Here is a 20607-nt window from a genome sequence, read left to right as displayed (position 1 = left end):
ATTAACAGAGCTGCTGCTCATGAAGGGCCTTTCCAATGAGTAACTTATGAAGTTTATTTTGGTAAGGATGCTGGCTTAGTGGCTGTTGAGACTAGGGATGCACCGATACCACTTTTTCTCTTCCGATCTGATTCTGGTATCTGAAATCCGATGCCAGTGTTGTTTTTTTGCATAATCAGATTAGAATATCTTTACCTCATTGTGTGAAAATAATTGGGTGTACTCTTTAATATGTAATGAAATACAAACCTCTAACTACACATTATTTGAATATAAATGTATAGCTTTTTAAGAAACACTTTATTGTTAACTAGTCTGCTGGATAATGTAGCAGAAAAATTAACAGTAATTTTTCAGTAGAAAATCCAGTTTCCTTTGTGAACATTTTTCAACTTGTATCTGGACTTTAAAGGATTCAAATTTTTTGGTTCAATTTAGTTGTAAGACATCAGTCCACTTTTCATTCACACAGTTATTTTTTGGAACCCATTCAACTTAAGTATTGTTATAATTTGTAGACAAATAATAATGATAATAATAAATCATTATAATAATAATAATAATAATATTATTATTGACTTTTAGAATTTTAAAATACAACAGAGCTATATTATTTCAGTCGTGCACATTTAACTTTAAAACCCTCGCACTTTTATTTTGACAATCCTAATAGTCCAGGAAGTTCTTTAAGTGTCTGTTTGTGGGCTTCTTCACAGTAGTTTAATTAGCTTCTTAAAATGCTCCTCCGGTGCCACTTTAAATGCATATTATAAATGAACCGAACTGTTAACGGAGCAGCGCCATTCACTAACACGTTGCACATGCATACTATGTTTACTTATTAAACACAGCCTTTTCTGATTCATAAAGCTATTGCATGTCTTCAAGTGGCTTTGAATAAAATGCATGAGTCATATGGACTACTTTAATAGTGCTTTTATGGTTTTTTATGTCAGTTTTGGAGCTTGACAGTAGGGCTGAAACGATTAGTCGACGTTATCGTCGAAAAGTTTCGTTGTCGAACAGTCGTTTGATCTTAACGTAACTTAAGATCATATGAAACTCTAATGATTGCACACAAGAGCAGCACTGCAGCTCACGCCTGACAGAGGAAAGGAAGAAAACACATCTCACAGTCCAGACGCACTTTAAACTTTTCAAACAGCTTCAGGTGATGTAGATCGCAAAGTATGAGGGAATTATAATGTAAAAATACAAAATAAGTAAATACAGAAGCACTCTTGTTGTGGAATAAGCAGAGGCGGAGCTGATGCTCAGCTTAAGCAAAACTTGCGTGTCGAGCGTCTTTCAAGGAAACACCCCGGCGTTACATCTTTAATGCAGTTCTATTTAATGCGTTATAGCCTTATTAAAGTTCAAATAATAAGGAAACTGGCATTTCTCTGTACGTCAGCGCCTCTTCTATGAGTTGCTCGAAGTGTCCCGATCTAAGGGGGAGAGATTGAAACCGCACCCGGCTGAGGTACGCTCTGTTGCGGGCACACTTATCCCGAGTGCGCGCGCTTAATGCAGCTAGATTATAACGCCATGGCAACTTATTGAATCATAATATATGTCACTGTGCATTTCTTATCGTGCAGAAAATTGGCAGAAGAGAGAGTTTGTTTTTTTGTGAGTTAAAGATGGATTGAAGTGAACAGAAAGGTGAGAGGAAAGTCTTCGCCCCATTATACACTGCAAAAAAAATACATTTTATTGTTTTCCAATATAAATATCGAAAACTCCTTTAAAACAACATACATTTACTTTAGCAGCTATACTGCAGAAGAATTTTTTAAAATGTTTTTATCTGAGAATGTTGAATATAATATTAAAAATTAAAATATTTTAAAATATCTAAAAATCCTTTAAAAAAAGATGCATTCACCTGAGAAGCAGCATATAACACATTTACACTTTTAGAGAATAGATCTTGAATATAAGTATTTTTTGTCTTTACTGCACTCACAAAAGTATAAGCAAGTGAAAAAATTCACTTATATTTAAGATACATTCTCTTAAAGCAAGACTAAATATCTTATACAGGTGCATCTCAATAAATTAGAATGTCGTGGAAAAGTTCATTTATTTCAGTAATTCAACTCAATTCACTATCTCAAAAAATTTGAATATTTTGACATGCCATCAGCTAATCAACTCAAAACACCTGCAAAGGTTTCCTGAGCCTTCAAAATTGTCTCTCAGTTTGGTTCACTAGGCTACACAATCATGGGGAAGACTGCTGATCTGACAGTTGTCCAGAAGAAAATTATTGACACCCTTCACAAGGAGGGTAAGCCACAAACATTCATTGCCAAAGAAGCTGGCTGTTCACAGAGTGCTGTATCCAAGCATGTTAACAGAAAGTTGAGTGGAAGGAAAAAGTGTGGAAGAAAAAGATGCACAACCAACCGAGAGAACTGCAGCCTTATGATTGTCAAGCAAAATCGATTCAAGAATTTGGGTGAACCTCACAAGGAATGGACTGAGGCTGGGGTCAAGGCATCAAGAGCCACCACACACAGACATGTCAAGGAATTTGGCTACAGTTGTCGTATTCCTCTTGTTAAGCCACTCCTGAACCACAGACAACGTCAGAGGCGTCTTACCTGGGCTAAGGAGAAGAAGAACTGGACTGTTGCCCAGTGTTCCAAAGTCCTCTTTTCAGATGAGAGCAAGTTTTGTATTTCATTTGGAAACCAAGGTCCTAGAGTCTGGAGGAAGGGTGGAGAAGCTCATAGCCCAAGTTGCTTGAAGTCCAGTGTTAAGTTTCCACAGTCTGTGATGATTTGGGGTGCAATGTCATCTGCTGGTGTTGGTCCATTGTGTTTTTTGAAAACCAAAGTCACTGCACCCGTTTACCAAGAAATCTTGGAGCACTTCATGCTTCCTTCTGCTGACCAGCTTTTTAAAGATGCTGATTTCATTTTCCAGCAGGATTTGGCACCTGCCCACACTGCCAAAAGCACCAAAAGTTGGTTAAATGACCATGGTGTTGGTGTGCTTGACTGGCCAGCAAACTCACCAGACCTGAACCCCATAGAGAATCTATGGGGTATTGTCAAGAGGAAAATGAGAAACAAGAGACCAAAAAATGCAGATGAGCCACTGTCAAAGAAACCTGGGCTTCCATACCACCTCAGCAGTGCCACAAACTGATCACCTCCATGCCACGCCGAATTGAGGCAGTAATTAAAGCAAAAGGAGCCCCTACCAAGTATTGAGTACATATACAGTAAATGAACATACTTTCCAGAAGGCCAGCAATTCACTAAAAATGTTTTTTTTATTGGTCTTATGATGTATTCTAATTTTTTGAGATAGTGAATTGGTGGGTTTTTTTAAATGTGAGCCAAAATCATCACAATTAAAAGAACCAAAGACTTAAACTACTTCAGTCTGTGTGCATTGAATTTATTTAATACACGAGTTTCACAACTTGAGTTGAATTAATGAAATAAATGAACTTTTCCACGACATTCTAATTTATTGAGATGCACCTGTATGTTACTTCTCAAGTAAATCTATCTTGTTTTAAGGATTTTTAGACAATTTTAAATGGAAAAAAGACAAATACACTTGATAACAACAGGATTTTTTTGTAGTGACATTTTTACTGAATTAAACATCATTAAAAGTATTTTCTTCCCTTTAATTCAGTGAATGTCATTTAGAGGTATTTTTAAAAGATGAATTTGTGATCTTTATTGTTAGCAAGCACGTTTAATACAACCTTTTAAGTCAGGGCACAAGCTGAATAGTCGGTTTAGAACTAATGATTAATCATTGCAATAATCGCCCAAATAGTCAAATAATCGTTCTAATAATCGTTAGATTAGTCGATTATCAAAAGAATCGTTAGTTGCAGCCTTACTTGACAGTAACGAACATGAGTAACACACAGTATCGGATTTGAATTGGGCTCGTCGGACCGATACCCAATCCATCTAAAAATGTCAGTATCGGAGTCAATACTGATTCAGGTATCGGATCGGTGCATCCCTAGTTGAGACTGAATGCTTTCATGCGCTAAAGAAAGTAAAATGCAATGCAATGAAAAGAACAGAACACAGGTGTCTCAAGACAAGTTTTTAAAAGTTGATGCTTTTGTTGTCTAAAAAACAAGGCGCTCCTGTGCAAAACGTTGAAACCCCGCCCCCCCCCCCCAAAAAAAACAGCAAGACAGGGCGAAACATTTAAAGACATCTATCTAGCGCATGTTAACATCGAAAATCAAGTGAAAAACAGCACAGATGGATGCTGTGTGAACGTCCCCTTGAGGATACGTTTTTTATGTGCTGTTCACTCTCCTGCAGAGCCAAGCACGCGAACCTGTACAGGACGTCTTCGATGTGCACTACGACTGCTTTGTAATACTTTTTAGGACAGTGAACACCAGGCACATATGCAGACGACGTGCAGTCGTGGACTGTCCAAATGTCTAGAAATACTGACCTGCATGCGAACAGTATGCGCACACTTTGCTTATTACGAAATTTGAGTCATGCGCATGGTGTGCTAGACGTATCGACACACGGACAACCGAAGTATACTTAGGCCTTTACAAGGTAGCTGCATATTTAGACCACATTATCAACTCTTTCAGGAGACTTCAAGAGCCCTGAAAATGCATGACGATGCTTCAAACCATGTTTCTGGCTTCAGGACAGCAAGCCCTATACAATAGGAATATGCTGACTCCTCTCTTTGTGCACCTCAAAACAGACAAGGCTGTGGAGGCGAACGAGAGGGGGAGAAAGAGAGTGATGGGTGCTTTTGAAGGAAGTGCTGATATGTCCTCCAACCATTCAAAGGCAGTGAGAAAGGGAGAAGATAGCACATGCAAATTTAATGAAGTCATGTTTTTTTCTCACCGAGCACCACTGTGTGTACGGATGTGTACACTCCACCCACGCTTCCCTGCGGCTGCTCTCTGATAAGGGGGGCTTTGTAACAATCACAATTAGATGAACTCCAAACCCCTGTGTGTTTCCCTTTCTTGTGGCAACACTGTGTAGGTCATATATTGTATACACTACCAGCCTTCAATTATTAAGGAGCACTGAAATAAAAGGCAAGAGTTCACCACTGTGCCATTGGGGGGCTTTTTTGTCAGTACACTGCATTACCGGAGAAGGCCTGTGATGATGGCAGCACTAGAAATATCTTATGGAAGGATTAAACCTCAAAACATGGGAAAGATATTTTTCAACCAGTTTCCAATGGTTGTTCATTCAAAGATTCATGATTTAACAAGTATAAAATTTCATATATCAGTGATTCTCTACAGGTAGTTTGCAACCCAAAAATGGGTCACAGGTCTGTTCTTAGAGGTTTTCCAATATCCTTGCATTTAGAACTACAAGATGGCATATAAACTTTTAAAATGTAGGAGAAAACTCTTCACCTATCTTTTGTTGTTAATGCCAACAATGCAATTAGCACAAATTCATCTGTCACTTGGTAGCCCATGTTGGCTCGCCAAATTAGACAGATGTTCAATTTAAATCTGGGTCTTGAAGCAAAACCAGCTGAGAACCACTGTTTGCACACTAGCATGACCGAAATTTGAGGAGGTTTGGATTCTTACCTTGCAGCCTTCACATGCACTGACTCCATAGTGGTAGCCTGATGACTTGTCCTGACAGACGAAACAGGGCTTATAGACCCGTGGAGGTGGCGGCGGAGAGGGGGGGCTGGGTACAATCTCCTCCGAGCTAGTGCTCTGGGTCTCCACAGCTTAAAGAGGAAATAAACAGGCTTTAGTTTGATTCAGACATATGCAGTAATTAAGAAATTCTTCACATTATGTTACCCACCACCAGCCAAAGTGTTTGTGCGTGTCTTCAATTTAATTTACATATACAGTTGAAGACAGAAGTTTACATACACTTAGGTTGAAGTCATTAAAACTCATTTTTTTAACCACTCCACAGATTTCATATTAGCAAACTATAGTTTTGGCAAGTTGTTTAGGACATCTACTTTGTGCATGACATGAGTAATTTTTTCAACAATTGTTTACAGACAGATGGTTTCACTTTTAATTGACTATATCACAATTCCAGTGGGTCAGAAGTTTACAAACACTAAGTTAACTGTGCCTTTAAGCAGCTTGGAAAACGAATCCTATATCGACATAACCTGAAAGGCTGCTCAGCAAGGAAGATGACACTGCTCCAAAAGAGAAATGTCCTCTGGTCTAATGAAACAAAAATGTAACTGTTTGGCCATATGACCATCGTTATGTTTGGAGGAAAAAGGGTGAGGCTTGCAAGCCAAAGAACACCATCCCAACCGTGAAGCATGGGGGTGGCAGCATCATGTTATGTGGGTGCTTTGCTGCAGGAGGGACTGGTGCACTTCACAAAATAGATGGCATCATGAAGGAAAATTATGTGGATATACTGAAGCAACATCTCAAGACAACAGCCAGGAAGTTAAAGCTCGGTCGCAAATGGGTCTTCCAAATGGACAATGACCCCAAGCATACCTCTAAAGCTGTGGCAAAATGGCTTAAGGACAACAAAGTCAAGGTATTGGAGTGGCCATCACAAAGCCCTGACCTCAATCCGCTAGAAAATTTGTGGGCAAAACTGAAAAAGCGTGTGCGAGCAAGGAAGCCTACAAACCTGACTCAGTTACACCAGTTCTGTCTGGAGGAATTGGCCAAAATTCCAGCAACTTATTGTGAGAAGCTTGTGGAAGGCTACCCAAAATGTCTGACCCAAGTTAAACAATTTAAAGGCAATGCTACCAAACACTAACAAAGTGTATATAAACTTCTGACCCACTGGGAATGTGATGAAAGAAATAAAAGCTGAAATAAATCATTCTCTCTACAATTGTTCTGACATTTCACATTCTTAAAATAAAGTAGTGATCCCAACTGACCAAAGACAGGGAATGTTTTCTATGATTAAATTCCAGGAATTGTGAAAAACTGAGTTTAAATATATTTGGCTAAGGTGTATGTAAACTTCTGACTTCAACTGTACAAAGTGAATTATTTTATTTTTGAATTGGAAAAAAAAATGGTTGGTAAATAAACCCTAAAAAGATTAGTAAAATTGTGAATTCACCAGATAATGTGGCTGGTGGGCAAACAAGTTAATTCCCCACCCTGCACGGGTCATTAGGTTAATTCTGGAAAACAGCATTCTGCCTCTTAAAAAACATTTTCTGCAACTGTCTGCGGAGACCTTCATTGTCGGCATAAACCTTCAAATCTTCTCTCTGCTACCTGGGGAAACTCAACAAGGGAACGCATGCAAATCCCGAGCAGCTAAGGTCATGCTTGCCAAGAGAATGTCTCCTTTGCTGTTGAGAGCAGACAAATAGGGTAGTGCCATGCTCTCCATACACACTTGCTCACTTTTTTTTACCAGTTTCAGCTGCTACCGACTGGGACCAGAGCCAGCATTAATTAATACAGTCATGACAGTCAGCTGGGGTGTGGAGGGAGAAATCCCAAGCTGTGCTTGAGTGGAGGGGGCGCCCGAGCTGTACTGTCCTGTCAAAGAGCTGCCACGACTGAGAGCTTATGAAATGACTATACTCTGCACTGTGATTTAAAGAGTTCACTCCAAAACAAACATTCTGTCATCATTTACTCATGTTGTTCCAAACCCGTATGACATTATTTCTTCCATAAAACACAAAAGGAGATATTAGGGGCGAACTACCCCTTTAAATAGCAGGACGCAGACCATAACGGAAACTCTCAATGCATCACACTAGGAGCAGAGTACGTCTTGCCCTTTGAACATGTCAGGGGCACAAAACAATAAGGACTTGACAAATTGAGCATATATTGAATAGCTCAAATTCTTATCATCGTTGTACTACCAAAACCGATGTGTCCATGTAACAATACACATATTAATGAACATCTGTATGGTGGCGATGATGGCACCAGTATATTTTCATGATGTAAATGCACATACACACTCACACACTTGCACATGACATCCCAAACACACACCAACACGCACAGACACATTCACTCTGCACCCACATCTGTCTCTTCCCTGCCCCCATCCTCTCCTCTCCCACTGTGCCTTTCCAAAATGCCACAGCATGGAGGAAAATGAGAGATGAAGAGAGAGGTTGCTGGTGAAGGAGACTTGCTATGCGGGTGCAGTTCGCAAAGGTTCAAGCTTGGTTTTAGCAAGCCCTATACTGACTAATACACCATGACCATTTTTATTTTGCATGATCATTTTTCTCCCTCTCTGCGATTCTTAGAATTCGGCTAAATAGGCTTTTTTGCTACTGTAACTTTATTTGCTACTGTATCTTTAAGAGTTTTTTTATGCAAATGACTTCTGTTAAAACTGGCGTTGTTAATGCTGTTGTTCATCAGGACAGACCAAGTTGGTGAACACTGAATAGGTGACTAGTAATAGGTGATTTTTGTTTAAACAAAAAGTACCGTTCATTGGCTTTCACACAAATACAGTTTATCCTGCACCAAGCCTTTTCTGATAAACAGGTCTGTGAAGGTTGTCTAGCAGAGAAAGGCAGAACACAGCAGTCTGCTTTTACATTCAACTAAGTGAGCCAGATATATAATTAAACCTTAAACAAAAACAGGGCTGTGTGCTCTAAGACCAGATCTACCTACAGCAAAGATCCTACCTCACAGACTTCTTAAATGCAAACATGGATCAAGCAAAACAAATACCTAAATTATGAGATATTTCCCTCAATTGCCCTTTTTTAAAACAGTAAACTAGTGATAGACTAATATAATATTTGCCCATTTTGAGATTATATTGGTCACTCAACAGAAATGGTCAATTGCCCGTTATGTCAGTTCAAAAGCCTTGTCAATGTATAATGCACATTTTGTTGTCAAATAATTGTGAATTAGTGTATTTTTAGCAAATATTGAGTAAAAATATGTTTATTTAAATTCATGTTCATCTAAATTGTGTGTAGGCTACATCTTATTTGCTGTCACTAAGTTGTATATATCTACATTACATACTGCAGCTGTTCTCTAGATCAGCGGTTCTCAAACTGGGTACAGGGCTCTACGTTAACATTTCTGTTTTAGAGTGCTTGTGCCACTAAGTGATTTGTTTTAGGGGCAAAGTCAAAAATATTGAGTTCAGTTTTTAAAGACTTTTCACGATACAAAATATATGCACAAGCAGGCATTAAGAATTACTTCAGAATTCAGAAACAAAAGATAGACTTGACAAAGTTAAGACATACCTGACGAAGGACATTAGACACCTTCTCTGATAAACATTTTTCAAGTTATTTTTTTTTGACTGTGATCACCTTTATGAAATTATATTGATAACATTTTATACTTTCATTAGTCATTAACAAACATTGTAGAAATCTTAACAGATTAGTCATGAACATTAATTTAAATGTATTTTAAGTTTTAACTAATAATCTGTTCAGCAATTTGTAGCCTATAGGTTGGTGAAATGGCCTGATGCTTGTTAATGTTTTTCAATATGTTTTCTATGATGCGCTCATGCGCACATAAACTACCTCTCATTCTTTACTGAAAATGTGAGTTTTTTGTGTCCGTATATGCTGTGTAATTGTTTACTTATGTAAACGCACTTCACAGACGTCTTTTAACCGTTTCTCCGCATCTCACTGTTTTTGTCAGTGTCTTGCGCCTGGGCGGCACATTTAAGACATTTTTCATTTACCAAATTTTAGATACATTGACGGATCATTCAAAACGCAGTCCGTCACCTTGACAGTCAAAAAACAAGCAAGAAAGCAACGCTTAAATGAGATATGCCTATGCGGCTTCATTCTCTCTCCTCTCGACTTGCATGCGCTCATCAAAGCGAGAGAGAGAGAGAGAGAGAGAGAGAGAGAGAGAGAGAGAGAGAGTGTGCGCTCATCCATGTGTGAGAGAGAACCCTTGCTTTTAATGCAACAACTAACAAGCCGACTTTTTAAAAGGGTAGGCTTACTTTTAAAAGTATTTTGCATTAGGATAGATAAATTAGGGAGTTTTTATTCTTATGGTGCTATATAAGATCATAAGTTCAGGTGTCAGATGTCACAACAGGAAAACAGGAAATATTAATACAATTATACTAAACATTAATAAAAAAGGATATTGTTGCTTGTCCTAATCACATATCTTTGTGAGACATCATTCCCCACCATGATGTCAAAATACAGGGCACAGTTTAATGTGGAGGATGACTTATGACCAATAACACCTCATCTGCCGGTCGCCAATAACACCCAGAATTGACAAGCTCTGCATAGAAAGACATTCTTACCTTGTATTCTCACTATTACAAGCTGCACACATTTATAGTGATGTTAAACTGATGTTCCATGTTGTGTTAATTTTTAAATTATATGTTTTGTAATTTAATTATAATTGTAAGTTTAAGATTATATATCATGCGTTTCCCTGATTGGGGGCCGCAAAGGGATGTACCATACACAAGGGAGGCCCCACACTGAAAAAGTTTGAGAACCACTGCTCTAGATATGGGCTTTTAAAAATATATATTGGCCAACTTCTACACACAACTTTAAGGAAAATGCTGACACAAGTTTAACAATTAGCTACTCACATCTTTGTGCACATCTTGTGTACTTGTGTGGTATGGTAGAAAGATGCCTTGTTATAGCCATGTTTTGTGTACATGGAAAACGATGAGGCCTCACCTTACATATCAAACTATGCATGCACTGTTGCTGAGCCAGTGGGCAAAAGAATGTTTATTTCCTGTGTTCAGAAAAAGCACAGACGACGCTAAAAATACCCACCCTGGCACCGGCAAAGAGTCAGATGAGGATGTCGAGTTCTTATCGCTCTCCACAAAGATACAGCAAACATCCCCACACACGCAAACACGTATACCTCTACAGGTTCAAATGCAAATGCAACTAAGTTCAGTGCAGTGTGCTGTGAAAAACCTGGCAATTAATTTTGCAAGTGTGAATGAACACATTCCACAACACTACTGAGCTGTGATATGAAGAGAAGATAAATAATTGGTAATGATAAGAATGAGAAACAAAGTTTAAATGCTGATGTATAGATAATTTTTGACTGACTATACATTATCCTGCTTATTACACGGCTACTAAGCAAATAAATAAATACATGAACATAAAACACTGATTTACGTTCAACAGAAAGAAAATCGCTGAACAGCTGAAATTCACCTCTGAGTTCCGTTGGTGTTTATTTTGTGAAAATTACATCTGACTCCTCATTATCCAGCCTATTACCAGACTACTTGCCAAATAAATAAATAAATGCACATGAAACATTGATTTGAGTTGAAATTATTTTGTAAGCTTACTTGTAGAGATTGCACAGTGATCTGAGAAGCAGGAACGATGGCTCACAATACCCAGATGAGTGGTCTTATATGTGGATGTGCTCTTGTTACTGAGAAATATCAGACTGCTATATGGCGCCATTGACCAATCAGAATAAAGTATTCCAGAGAGCCGTGTAATAAGCAAAGATAACTCCTACGTAGTACAAGCGTAAACATTACTTTGTTTGAGCATCCCGATTAGCCAACATAGCAAACACTGGCTCAACCAATGGCATGAGTTTGGGATAGGGCTAACTGTTGGTTCTACCAATGGCTGATGGCGTGAGAGTCCAGAAAACCTGTTCGGAAACAGTTATTTCACAATTCCGTTTGGTGACGCTAGTGGCGCAGAATTTACACACTTCTCTTTTATTTAAATTCCCTACTATTCCATTGTATGCTGTTTATGGATGATGTGGAGGATAAACATGGCATCTTCTCCAGAGCTGTCAATGAGCTCAGCAACATAACATGAATAAGAGGGGAACAACCATATAGGGATGCAAATTAGCATAGGCATTTTGGTAATTTTGTCTACTCGAGTACTTGAAGTAAGGGGGGGGGGGGGGCACATAGACATGTACAAATACAGTATGCACATATATGTCATAGGGCTGCCTCTAATAGTCAACCAAATGTTAATCGATGAGAAGACAGACATAATCATTTACATGGCTGGTCCATGCGGTAATTATGTCGGGCAGGAAATCCAAAGTGTGGGATCATTTCAAGAGGGTAAAGGATGACCCCAAGAAGGTGGCATGCAAAATCTAAAGGCAAACGTTCGCCTATCATTCATCGACCTCAAATATGGCTTATCATTTGAAACATGTAAGTAGCCTAACGTTAGCCACTTAGCATGGTCACTTGCTCTAACGTTAGATAACCTAGATAAATATGCACTATTAGGCTTATCCAAGTGTTCGTGAGGAATGGGTAAGCTAAATTAGTACCTCACTTACTGCATGTTTAACTTAATGTGTATTTCTCTCTATAAATTAACAAAATGTTCAGACAGTCTCCTTGCTGGATTTTCCCGACACTTTCAGAATCATTACCGCTTTTGCCGGTGTCACTGTGGCTCGCTTCATGCGTGCGCTTGTAAAATGTATATTTTAAAGGCTCATTTTTACGGTTTAGTATTTAGTATTACTCTGTAATGTAGAACAGTGTTAGCAATGTTACTTATAACATTCTTTCTCAGCCCTGGAACTCAAATCATTTTCTGATGCCCACCAAAAAATATATATATATATATATAATTAAATTAATATCATGAACATGCGACAACTACTCGACTAATGGCTTAAACTAACGACTACTAGTTGACTAGGAAAATCTTTGGTCGGGGGCAGCCCTAATATGTCATACATCTTTGGATGCTGCAAGGGAAAACTGCAATGGAACGCCACTTTATGTTGGACTTACAGCTCGTGCGGAAATCTTCAGCTCTGATTTCGCTGAGATGCAGGTATGTCACGCAAACATGTCGGCACCGAGGGAGATTTACAGTCAATGATAAACCTTCACTTTTATTAAATAATATACATTAATGAGTAAAAGTTTCTACATTATATGATAATAAAACCTGTTTAGCAAACATGTGCAGAGACAGATGTTCAAAACACAGTGGATCAAACTTTCTTTTGATTATCGTAAACCTGTTGAACAAACGTTAGCACTGCAGCTGTTGACAATCAAGGTACCCCAGAAAATGACAACGTAATCAATCTCAAAATTAAAAATAAGGCCCCTCTTTGATACGTATAGTTGTCAGGTAGTTGTCATTGAATTTTGAATTCAGTGAAAAGTCACGTCAAGCATTTTCATTTTCGATCATCATTTTCATGATTGATCACTGATGTCACATCCAAGTACTCATGCCCATCCCTAGCTGCAACTAACGATTATTTTGATAATCGATTAATCTTCGATTATTTCTTAGATTAATCGGATAAAAAACACGAAATGATAAAGGGCGTAAGGATTTGGTTTGATTTACGGTACTGAATTCACAATTCTAAACTTTCACAAAACTCTGAACAAGGCCAAATCATGAAATGTTAGATTTTTTTCATTATTACTATTACTTTCAGGACATATGCAAAACAATTCCTTTCTTTTACTTATAAAACTTGAAAAGTACTGTTCATTCAAGAGTAAAATGATCCATTTCTGATCATCTGAAAATACATAGCTTAATTATGTTAGATTCATATGCTTGTACACTGTCACTGATTATTTACATTTTAAGTATTTTAAATTAATATTGTAGTTTTTAAAATAGTATTGTCAGAAATGTGTATGCTTATCCAGTAAAATAATGTTTGCCATAGTATACATTTACTAGAGATATTAGACATTACATATGGCATTATCAGGAGAACTATCAAATATCAGGACTCTTAGCATTATTATACATTATCATTATATACACAGTTTAATATAGTACAATCTAGAGGTCGAACGATATATTGGTTTTGCAGATTAATCGGCACTGATAACAGATTTCTGGAACTATTGGTTATTGGCAAAAATCGATAGAAGATAGTTTTTCCCTGTTGCGTCCGGTGCTGGAGCGGCTGGGAAGGGTCTGCTGTCATTATACAGTATGAGAGCAGCCTCTAGAGGCGAAATAAAAACTATCAATTCACTGATGCCTTGTGGTGTTTGTTTAGACATATGAGACTACACTCTGCATGGAGCGGAACACTTCAGATGCAGATTTAAAACATCAACAACTAAAAGGTATGTATATAGTACACTAAAGTACACCTTATATCATTATAAAGTAATACATTTGTTGACTAGATGCTGCATTAGTAGAGAACAGCAGTATGTTTGCCGACAAAGCTGAGAGGACGCTAACATTAAAGCTAACCTCAAGCGGTTAGAACAATGTGACAAAAATACACGCAAGTCCTACCCAAATGTTTAAATGTCACGATTGTTACCATCTAATACCACCTACTTGCATTAGTTTATATCCAGCTGATCATATTTATGCATTTGCAAGCCAGCTAAGTTGCATATTTAAAGCTAGTGATGTGAGAAAGCAAATTAATATCTTCATGCAGCTGAGAGAAACGTATAAACAAATCAGAAACACATCTGATTTCAATTACATCTTTTTTTATCTACTTCAGATCATCACATTCTTGCTCCAAAAAAGGCTAGACACAGTGTAACAAATACAGTTTAACAGAAAGTTGGTGTCTCAATATGCTTTTAAAGTTATTCTTAATTAGACACATCATGTAAAAAACAGCGCTCCTGCACGAGACGCTGAATAAACAAAAACAAACAGAAACAAAGATGTTCGTCTAGCACACGTTTACATAGAAAAAAAAAATGGATGGTTACAAAAGCATTCGGTGGAGGTCTTTGGCCACTGCATCTTGCTCTCTTATAAGTGTTTCTCAGAAATAAGCAATGAGTTGTTTAAATGCTTTGTCAGGAAAGATGTTCAATTTCTGTGTCTGTCTCGAGATCCTCGCATGCAGTTCCAGTCTGTTGTGTTCCATCTGTCTGAACAGCCCCTGGTCTGGGCCCATAGTCTGAGCCGCTTCACCACTGAGTTCAGCCGAATACCACTGCTATCTGTGAATATTGCTACTCAACATACAGTGTACTGTACTGAATAAAAAACGATGTGATATTTTGCTGTTATTATGAAGCTTGAGAATGGACTAGTAGTTACCAATGTAAGTGTAACACCATATGAACTATTGAAGCGTTTTCCCCCCTCATTTTACTTTTGATATAAGATTGAGAATGTGGACAGACTAAAACTTTTTATTTATTTTATGGACATTAGTTGAAAATGAAATGCTCTTTATTTTCCTTATGGACTAAGGAAACAATGTCAATTTAAAAATCAGCTATTTCATATAAATTAATATTAATTTCATTTTAAAAAGTGCAATACATTTTCATGGTTCAGTCAGTACTGTTTATTTTGTAATAAAGTTTAGCAATATTTTACTTTGAGTGTAATTTTTTCAATCAGTATCAATTTTAATCGGTTTTTGAAGCAGCAACCGCTCCACAATAAACTGTATGCTTTTTATGATCTTCTTTGAAGTGTTTATAAAGTGCACTTGTCTGCTGGACATCTTGGGTTGTGTTTTTTCTGCTTCAGCTCGTCTCCGCTGATTTTCACATTAGTTTCATCATCAACACATTTTTCACTGTGCAGTAAACTGATGTCACTGACAGAGCTTCTGTGCGGCGAACACATATCCAAATAATCGATAATGAAATTTATTATCGATGATTTCAATTATCGATAATTAGCGATTTGATCAATTAGTTGTTGCAGCCCTACACCCATACAGTTGAAGTCGTTTACATACACTTAGGTTGAAGTAATTAAATCTAATTTTTTAACCACTCCACAGATTTAATATTAGCAAATTCTAATTTTGGCAAGTCGTTTAGGACATCTATTTTGTGCATGACACAAGTAATTTTTCCAACAATTGTTTACAGACAGATTGTTTCACTTTTAATTGACTATATCACAATTCCAGTGGGTCAGTAGTATACATCCACTAAGTTAACTGTACCTTTAAGCAGCTTGGAAAATTCCAGAAAATGAAGTCAAATCTTTAGACAATTAGCCAATTAGCTTATAATAGGGGTGTACTGAATTGGAGGTGTACCTGTGGATGTACTTTAAGTCCTACCTTCAAACTCAGTGCCTCTTTGCTTGACATCATGGGAAAAATAAAAGAAATCAGCCAAGACCTCAGAAAAAAAAATTGTGGATCTCCACAAGTCTGGTTCATCCTTGGGAGCAATTTCCAAATGCCTGAAGGTACCACATTCAACTGTACAAACAATAGTACACAAGTATAAACACCATGGGACCACTCAGCCATCATACTGCTCAGGAAGGAGACGCATTCTGTCTCCTAAAGATGAATGTAGTTTGGTGCGAAAAGTGCAAATCAATTCCAGAACAACAGCAAAAGGACCTTCTGAAGATGTTGGAGGAAACAGGTAGACAAGTATCTATATCCACAGTAAAGTGAGTCCTATATTGTCATAACCTGAAAGGCTGCTTGGCAAGGAAGTAGACACTGCTCCAAAACCACCATAAAAAAGCCAGACTACAGTTTGCAAGTGCACATGGGGACAAAGATCTTACTTTCTGGAGAAATGTCCTCTGGTCTGATGAAACAAAAATTTAACTGTTTGGCCATAATGACCATCGTTGTGTTTGGAGGAAGAAGGGTGAGGCATGCAAGCTAAAGAACACCATCCCAACCGTGAAGCATGGGGGTGGCAGCATCATGATGTGGTGGTGCTTTGCTGCAGGAGGGACTGGTGCACTTCACAAAATAGATGGCATCTTGAGAAAGGAAAATTATGTGGATATATTGAAGCAATATCTCAAGACATCAGCCAGGAAGTTAAAGCTCGGTCACAAATGGGTCTTCCAAATGGACAATGACCCTAAGCATACCTCCAGAGTTGTGGCAAAATGGCTTAAGGACAACAAACTCAAGGTATTGAAGTGGCCATCACAAAGCCCTGACCTCAATCCGATAGAAAATTTGTGGGAAGAACTGAACCGGTTACACCAGCAACTTATTGTGAGAAGCTTGTGGAAGTCTACCCAAAATGTTTGACCCAAGTTAAACAATTTAATGGCAAACACTAACAAAGTGTGTGTAAACTTCTGACCCACTGGGAATGTGATGAAAGAAATAAAAGCTGAAATAAATCATTCTCTCTACTATTATTCTGACATTTCACATTCTTTAAAAAAAATAAAATAAAAAAAAAATAAAAAGTCATCCCCTTTTCTCCCCAATTTGAAATGCCCAATTCCCACTACTTAGTAGGTCCTCGTGGTGGCATGGTTACTCACCACAATCCGGGTGGCGGAGGACAAGTCTCAGTTGCCTCCACTTCTCAGACAGTCAATCTGCGCACCTTATCACGTGGCTCGTTGTGCATGACACCGCGGAGACTCCCAGAATGTGGAGGCTCATGCTACCCTCTGCGATCCACACACAACTTACCATGCACCCCATTGAGAGCGAGAACCACTAATCGCAAACATGAGGAGGTTACCCCATGTGACTCTACCCTCCCTAGCAACCAGGCCAATTTGGTTGCTTAGGAGACCTGGCTTGAGTCACTCAGCACATCCTGGATTAGAACTCGTGATTCCAGGGGTGGTAGTCAGTGTCAGTACTTGCTAAGCTACCCAGGCCCCTGACATTTCACATTTTTAAAATAAAGTAGTGATCCTAACTGACCTAAGACAGGGAATGTTTTCTACGATTAAATGTCAGGAATTGTGAAAAACTGAGTTTAAATGTATTTGGCTAAGGTGTCTGTAAACTTCTGACTTCAACTGTATGTTGAAAACATCGTTCAATGTCCACAAGTCTATGCTGTTAAACTTGAAAAGAGCTCATCTTAAGAGAAAACAGATCCCCATATTGCCATAAATATTAAACAATCTGGTATCTCAGTGTGAAGCACTTGCAGATGGTGCTTCAGTTTATATTTTTACACAAAGAGAGAACAGGAAGTGAGAAAAACTACCGGCTGGCATCACACTTCCTGCACTCTCATGAATACAACGGCTTTGTGAAGGTGAGGCTGTTTTTAAAGTTCATCTCTCTCCCACCATTACTTTCACTGCAACACTCTTTTCCTTTCCATTTCACCAAATCGCTCTCTCTTTCTCTGCCATTCGCTTGTTCCCTAGAGCAACGTCTGACCTCTTTCTGCTGTCGAGCTCTGATATGAGTGGCACATTTTCTATAACAGGGACAGAGATCAGCACAGATCCAGGACAATGTTATGGGAACTGCTCTTCTGACAGCAGACACTTGGATGGTGTGCAAAATTATGCCTCTGTCTGCTCTTGCACCACAATGACTCAAAATTCCTTTAAACTTAATATAATGAATAATGAACGGTTTGATTAAAAATTGAACAGCTCAGACCTTCGCTGAACTGAAGGGAGAGAAATCCCTCCCTCTTATACAAGTGAAAGTTTGAGAGTTAGAAGCCGTTTCTCTTGAATCTGAATAACCCTGAATAACCGCAGAACTCACAGCAGAAGTTGCTTCTTGCACATAGAAGCTGTGATCAGGTGCTGTGCTTTAATAACAGATGCTGCAGCGTCTCTGAGGAGAAGCGTCTTAGTCAAGGCTTTTCAGTTGGTCTGTAGCTCTGGAGAGAACAACTTGTGTTGAAATCAGGTTTAATTAAGTCCAGAGGTTCCTAGAGCAAATATAGACGCCAGAGACCTTCCATTAACCTCTATAAGAGTTCAAGAAATGGTTTGGGCTCAACCATCTGTCTGAGACACCTTCCAATGCCACTCTTGAAAAGGGGCGAAATTAATTACCAAGGTGCTTTTCACCGGTTTGACATCACCTTGCAACACCACACACTATAAACCATGGCAGGCTGGTTAAATTGCACATTAAAAAAGCCACACCCAACACTTGTTCAAAAATCTAGTGAGCTGGCTTCCTAGACAGCATTTTAAGGCACCTGAGGAGGCAATCGAATAATGCATTGCGAATGGAAAATATTTGACCCATTATTTGAGTGCCATGTATATGTGTGTGTAATATGTGTATATATATATATATATATATACATACACACACACACACACACACACACACATACATACACCGATCAGCCACAACATTAAAACCACCTGCCTAATATTGTGTAGCTCCCCTCGTGCCGCCAAAACAGCGACAACCCGCATCTCAGAGTAGCATTCTGAGTTGCTATTCTTCTCACCACAATTGTACAGAGCAGTTATCTGAGTTACTGTAGACTTTGTCAGCTCGAACCAGTCTGGTCATTCTCTGTTGACCTCTCTCATCAACAAGGCATTTCCATCCACAGAACTGCCCTACACTGGATGTTTTTTGTTTTTGACAACATTCGGAGTAAATTCTAGAGACTGTTGTGTGTGTGAAAATCCCAGGAGATCAGCAGTTATAGAAATACTCAAACCAGCCCCCATTCTGATGGTTGATGTGAACAGTAACTGAAGCTCCTGACCCGTATCTACCTGATTTTATGCACTGCTGCCACATGATTGGCTGATTAGATAATCGCATGGATGATTGTTGGTTCCAGATGGGCTGGTACACAATATTAGGCAGATGGTTTTAATGTTGTGGCTGATCGGTGTGTATGTGTGTGTGTGTGTGTGTGTGTGTGTATATATATATATATATATATATACACACACACACACATACACACACACACGGCACTCAAATATTTTCCATTCACAATGCCTTAAAATGCTGTCTACACAATATTAGGCAGGTGGTTTTAATGTTGTGGCTGATCGTGTATATATAATATATTCTCTCTCTCTCTCTCTCTCTCTCTACATACACACACACACACACACACACACACACACACACACACGCACAGTACTGTGCAAAAGTCTTAGGCACATTAGATGTTTCACAAAAGCATTTGTCTTAAGATGGTTATTTATATCTTCAGCTTTAGTGTGTCAATAGGAAATATAAATGTTAATCTAAGCACAAACACACCATTTCAAGCAAATTACCTGTATTAAAGGAGCTTCCGATGTTCGTGCTTCTCATCGGTGTTTATATCAGACACACTGAAGAAGATCCATGAAGTTCTCGTGCTTGTGAATTTTTTGACATTTTCAGATCGGATGGTCATTTTCTTTTAAAGTCGCTTGTAACCAGCAAAGTTTAAACTCTTATTTTAGTGCAGTGGTCGATTGACCGCAGTGGTCTAGTCCTACCAAAAAGAGTGGTTTACTATTGCCCAGTCCCTGTTTGTCTGACTGTTTCATCACTACAGGGACATATTAAATATTGTATTAGTCATGCTGGTCAAGCTTTACTAAAAAATCCAGTTAAATAGGCAGCATCAGGGTGGACGTTCAATGGATAAATTAGCCACTACATGGTCTGTGATTGATATCTAGGAAACATATTTGTAAACTAATATTCATGATTTTATTTCTGTTAACATAAATACTGTATATTGACATTTTAAAATTATATTAATTTCCCATATATCTTCCCATAATAGGGTGGACATGTTATGCTTGACCACATATGACTAACACCACAAAATAAAGGAAAACATATATAAAACAATAGAGTTATAAACTTCAAATAACTCAAAGTAATTTTGCAGAATGGCTGATGTCCACCTCCAGTGTGTGTGATGTCATTTCCTAACATATATCTTCAATGAAAGGTCATAGTATCATGACATA

The 20607-nt window shown here is 38.3% G+C and overlaps 1 protein-coding gene across 3 annotated transcripts in view; it reads right to left on the bottom strand.

Annotated features, from left to right (window-relative positions):
- Positions 1-20607, bottom strand: part of rarab (retinoic acid receptor, alpha b) — a 225960-nt gene that overhangs the window by 19409 nt on the left and 185944 nt on the right. For all 3 annotated transcript variants that reach the window (XM_051713256.1, XM_051713258.1, XM_051713257.1), the window contains one exon: positions 5591-5739. In XM_051713256.1, the coding sequence (XP_051569216.1) occupies positions 5591-5739 (149 nt within the window). The remainder of the gene's footprint in view (positions 1-5590; positions 5740-20607) is intronic.

The sequence above is a fragment of the Myxocyprinus asiaticus genome, chromosome 13, assembly GCF_019703515.2.
Source record: "Myxocyprinus asiaticus isolate MX2 ecotype Aquarium Trade chromosome 13, UBuf_Myxa_2, whole genome shotgun sequence".
Lineage (NCBI taxonomy): Eukaryota > Metazoa > Chordata > Actinopteri > Cypriniformes > Catostomidae > Myxocyprinus > Myxocyprinus asiaticus.
The sequence above is the reverse complement of the archived record's forward strand: the minus strand, read 5'-3'. Positions and strand labels throughout refer to the sequence as shown.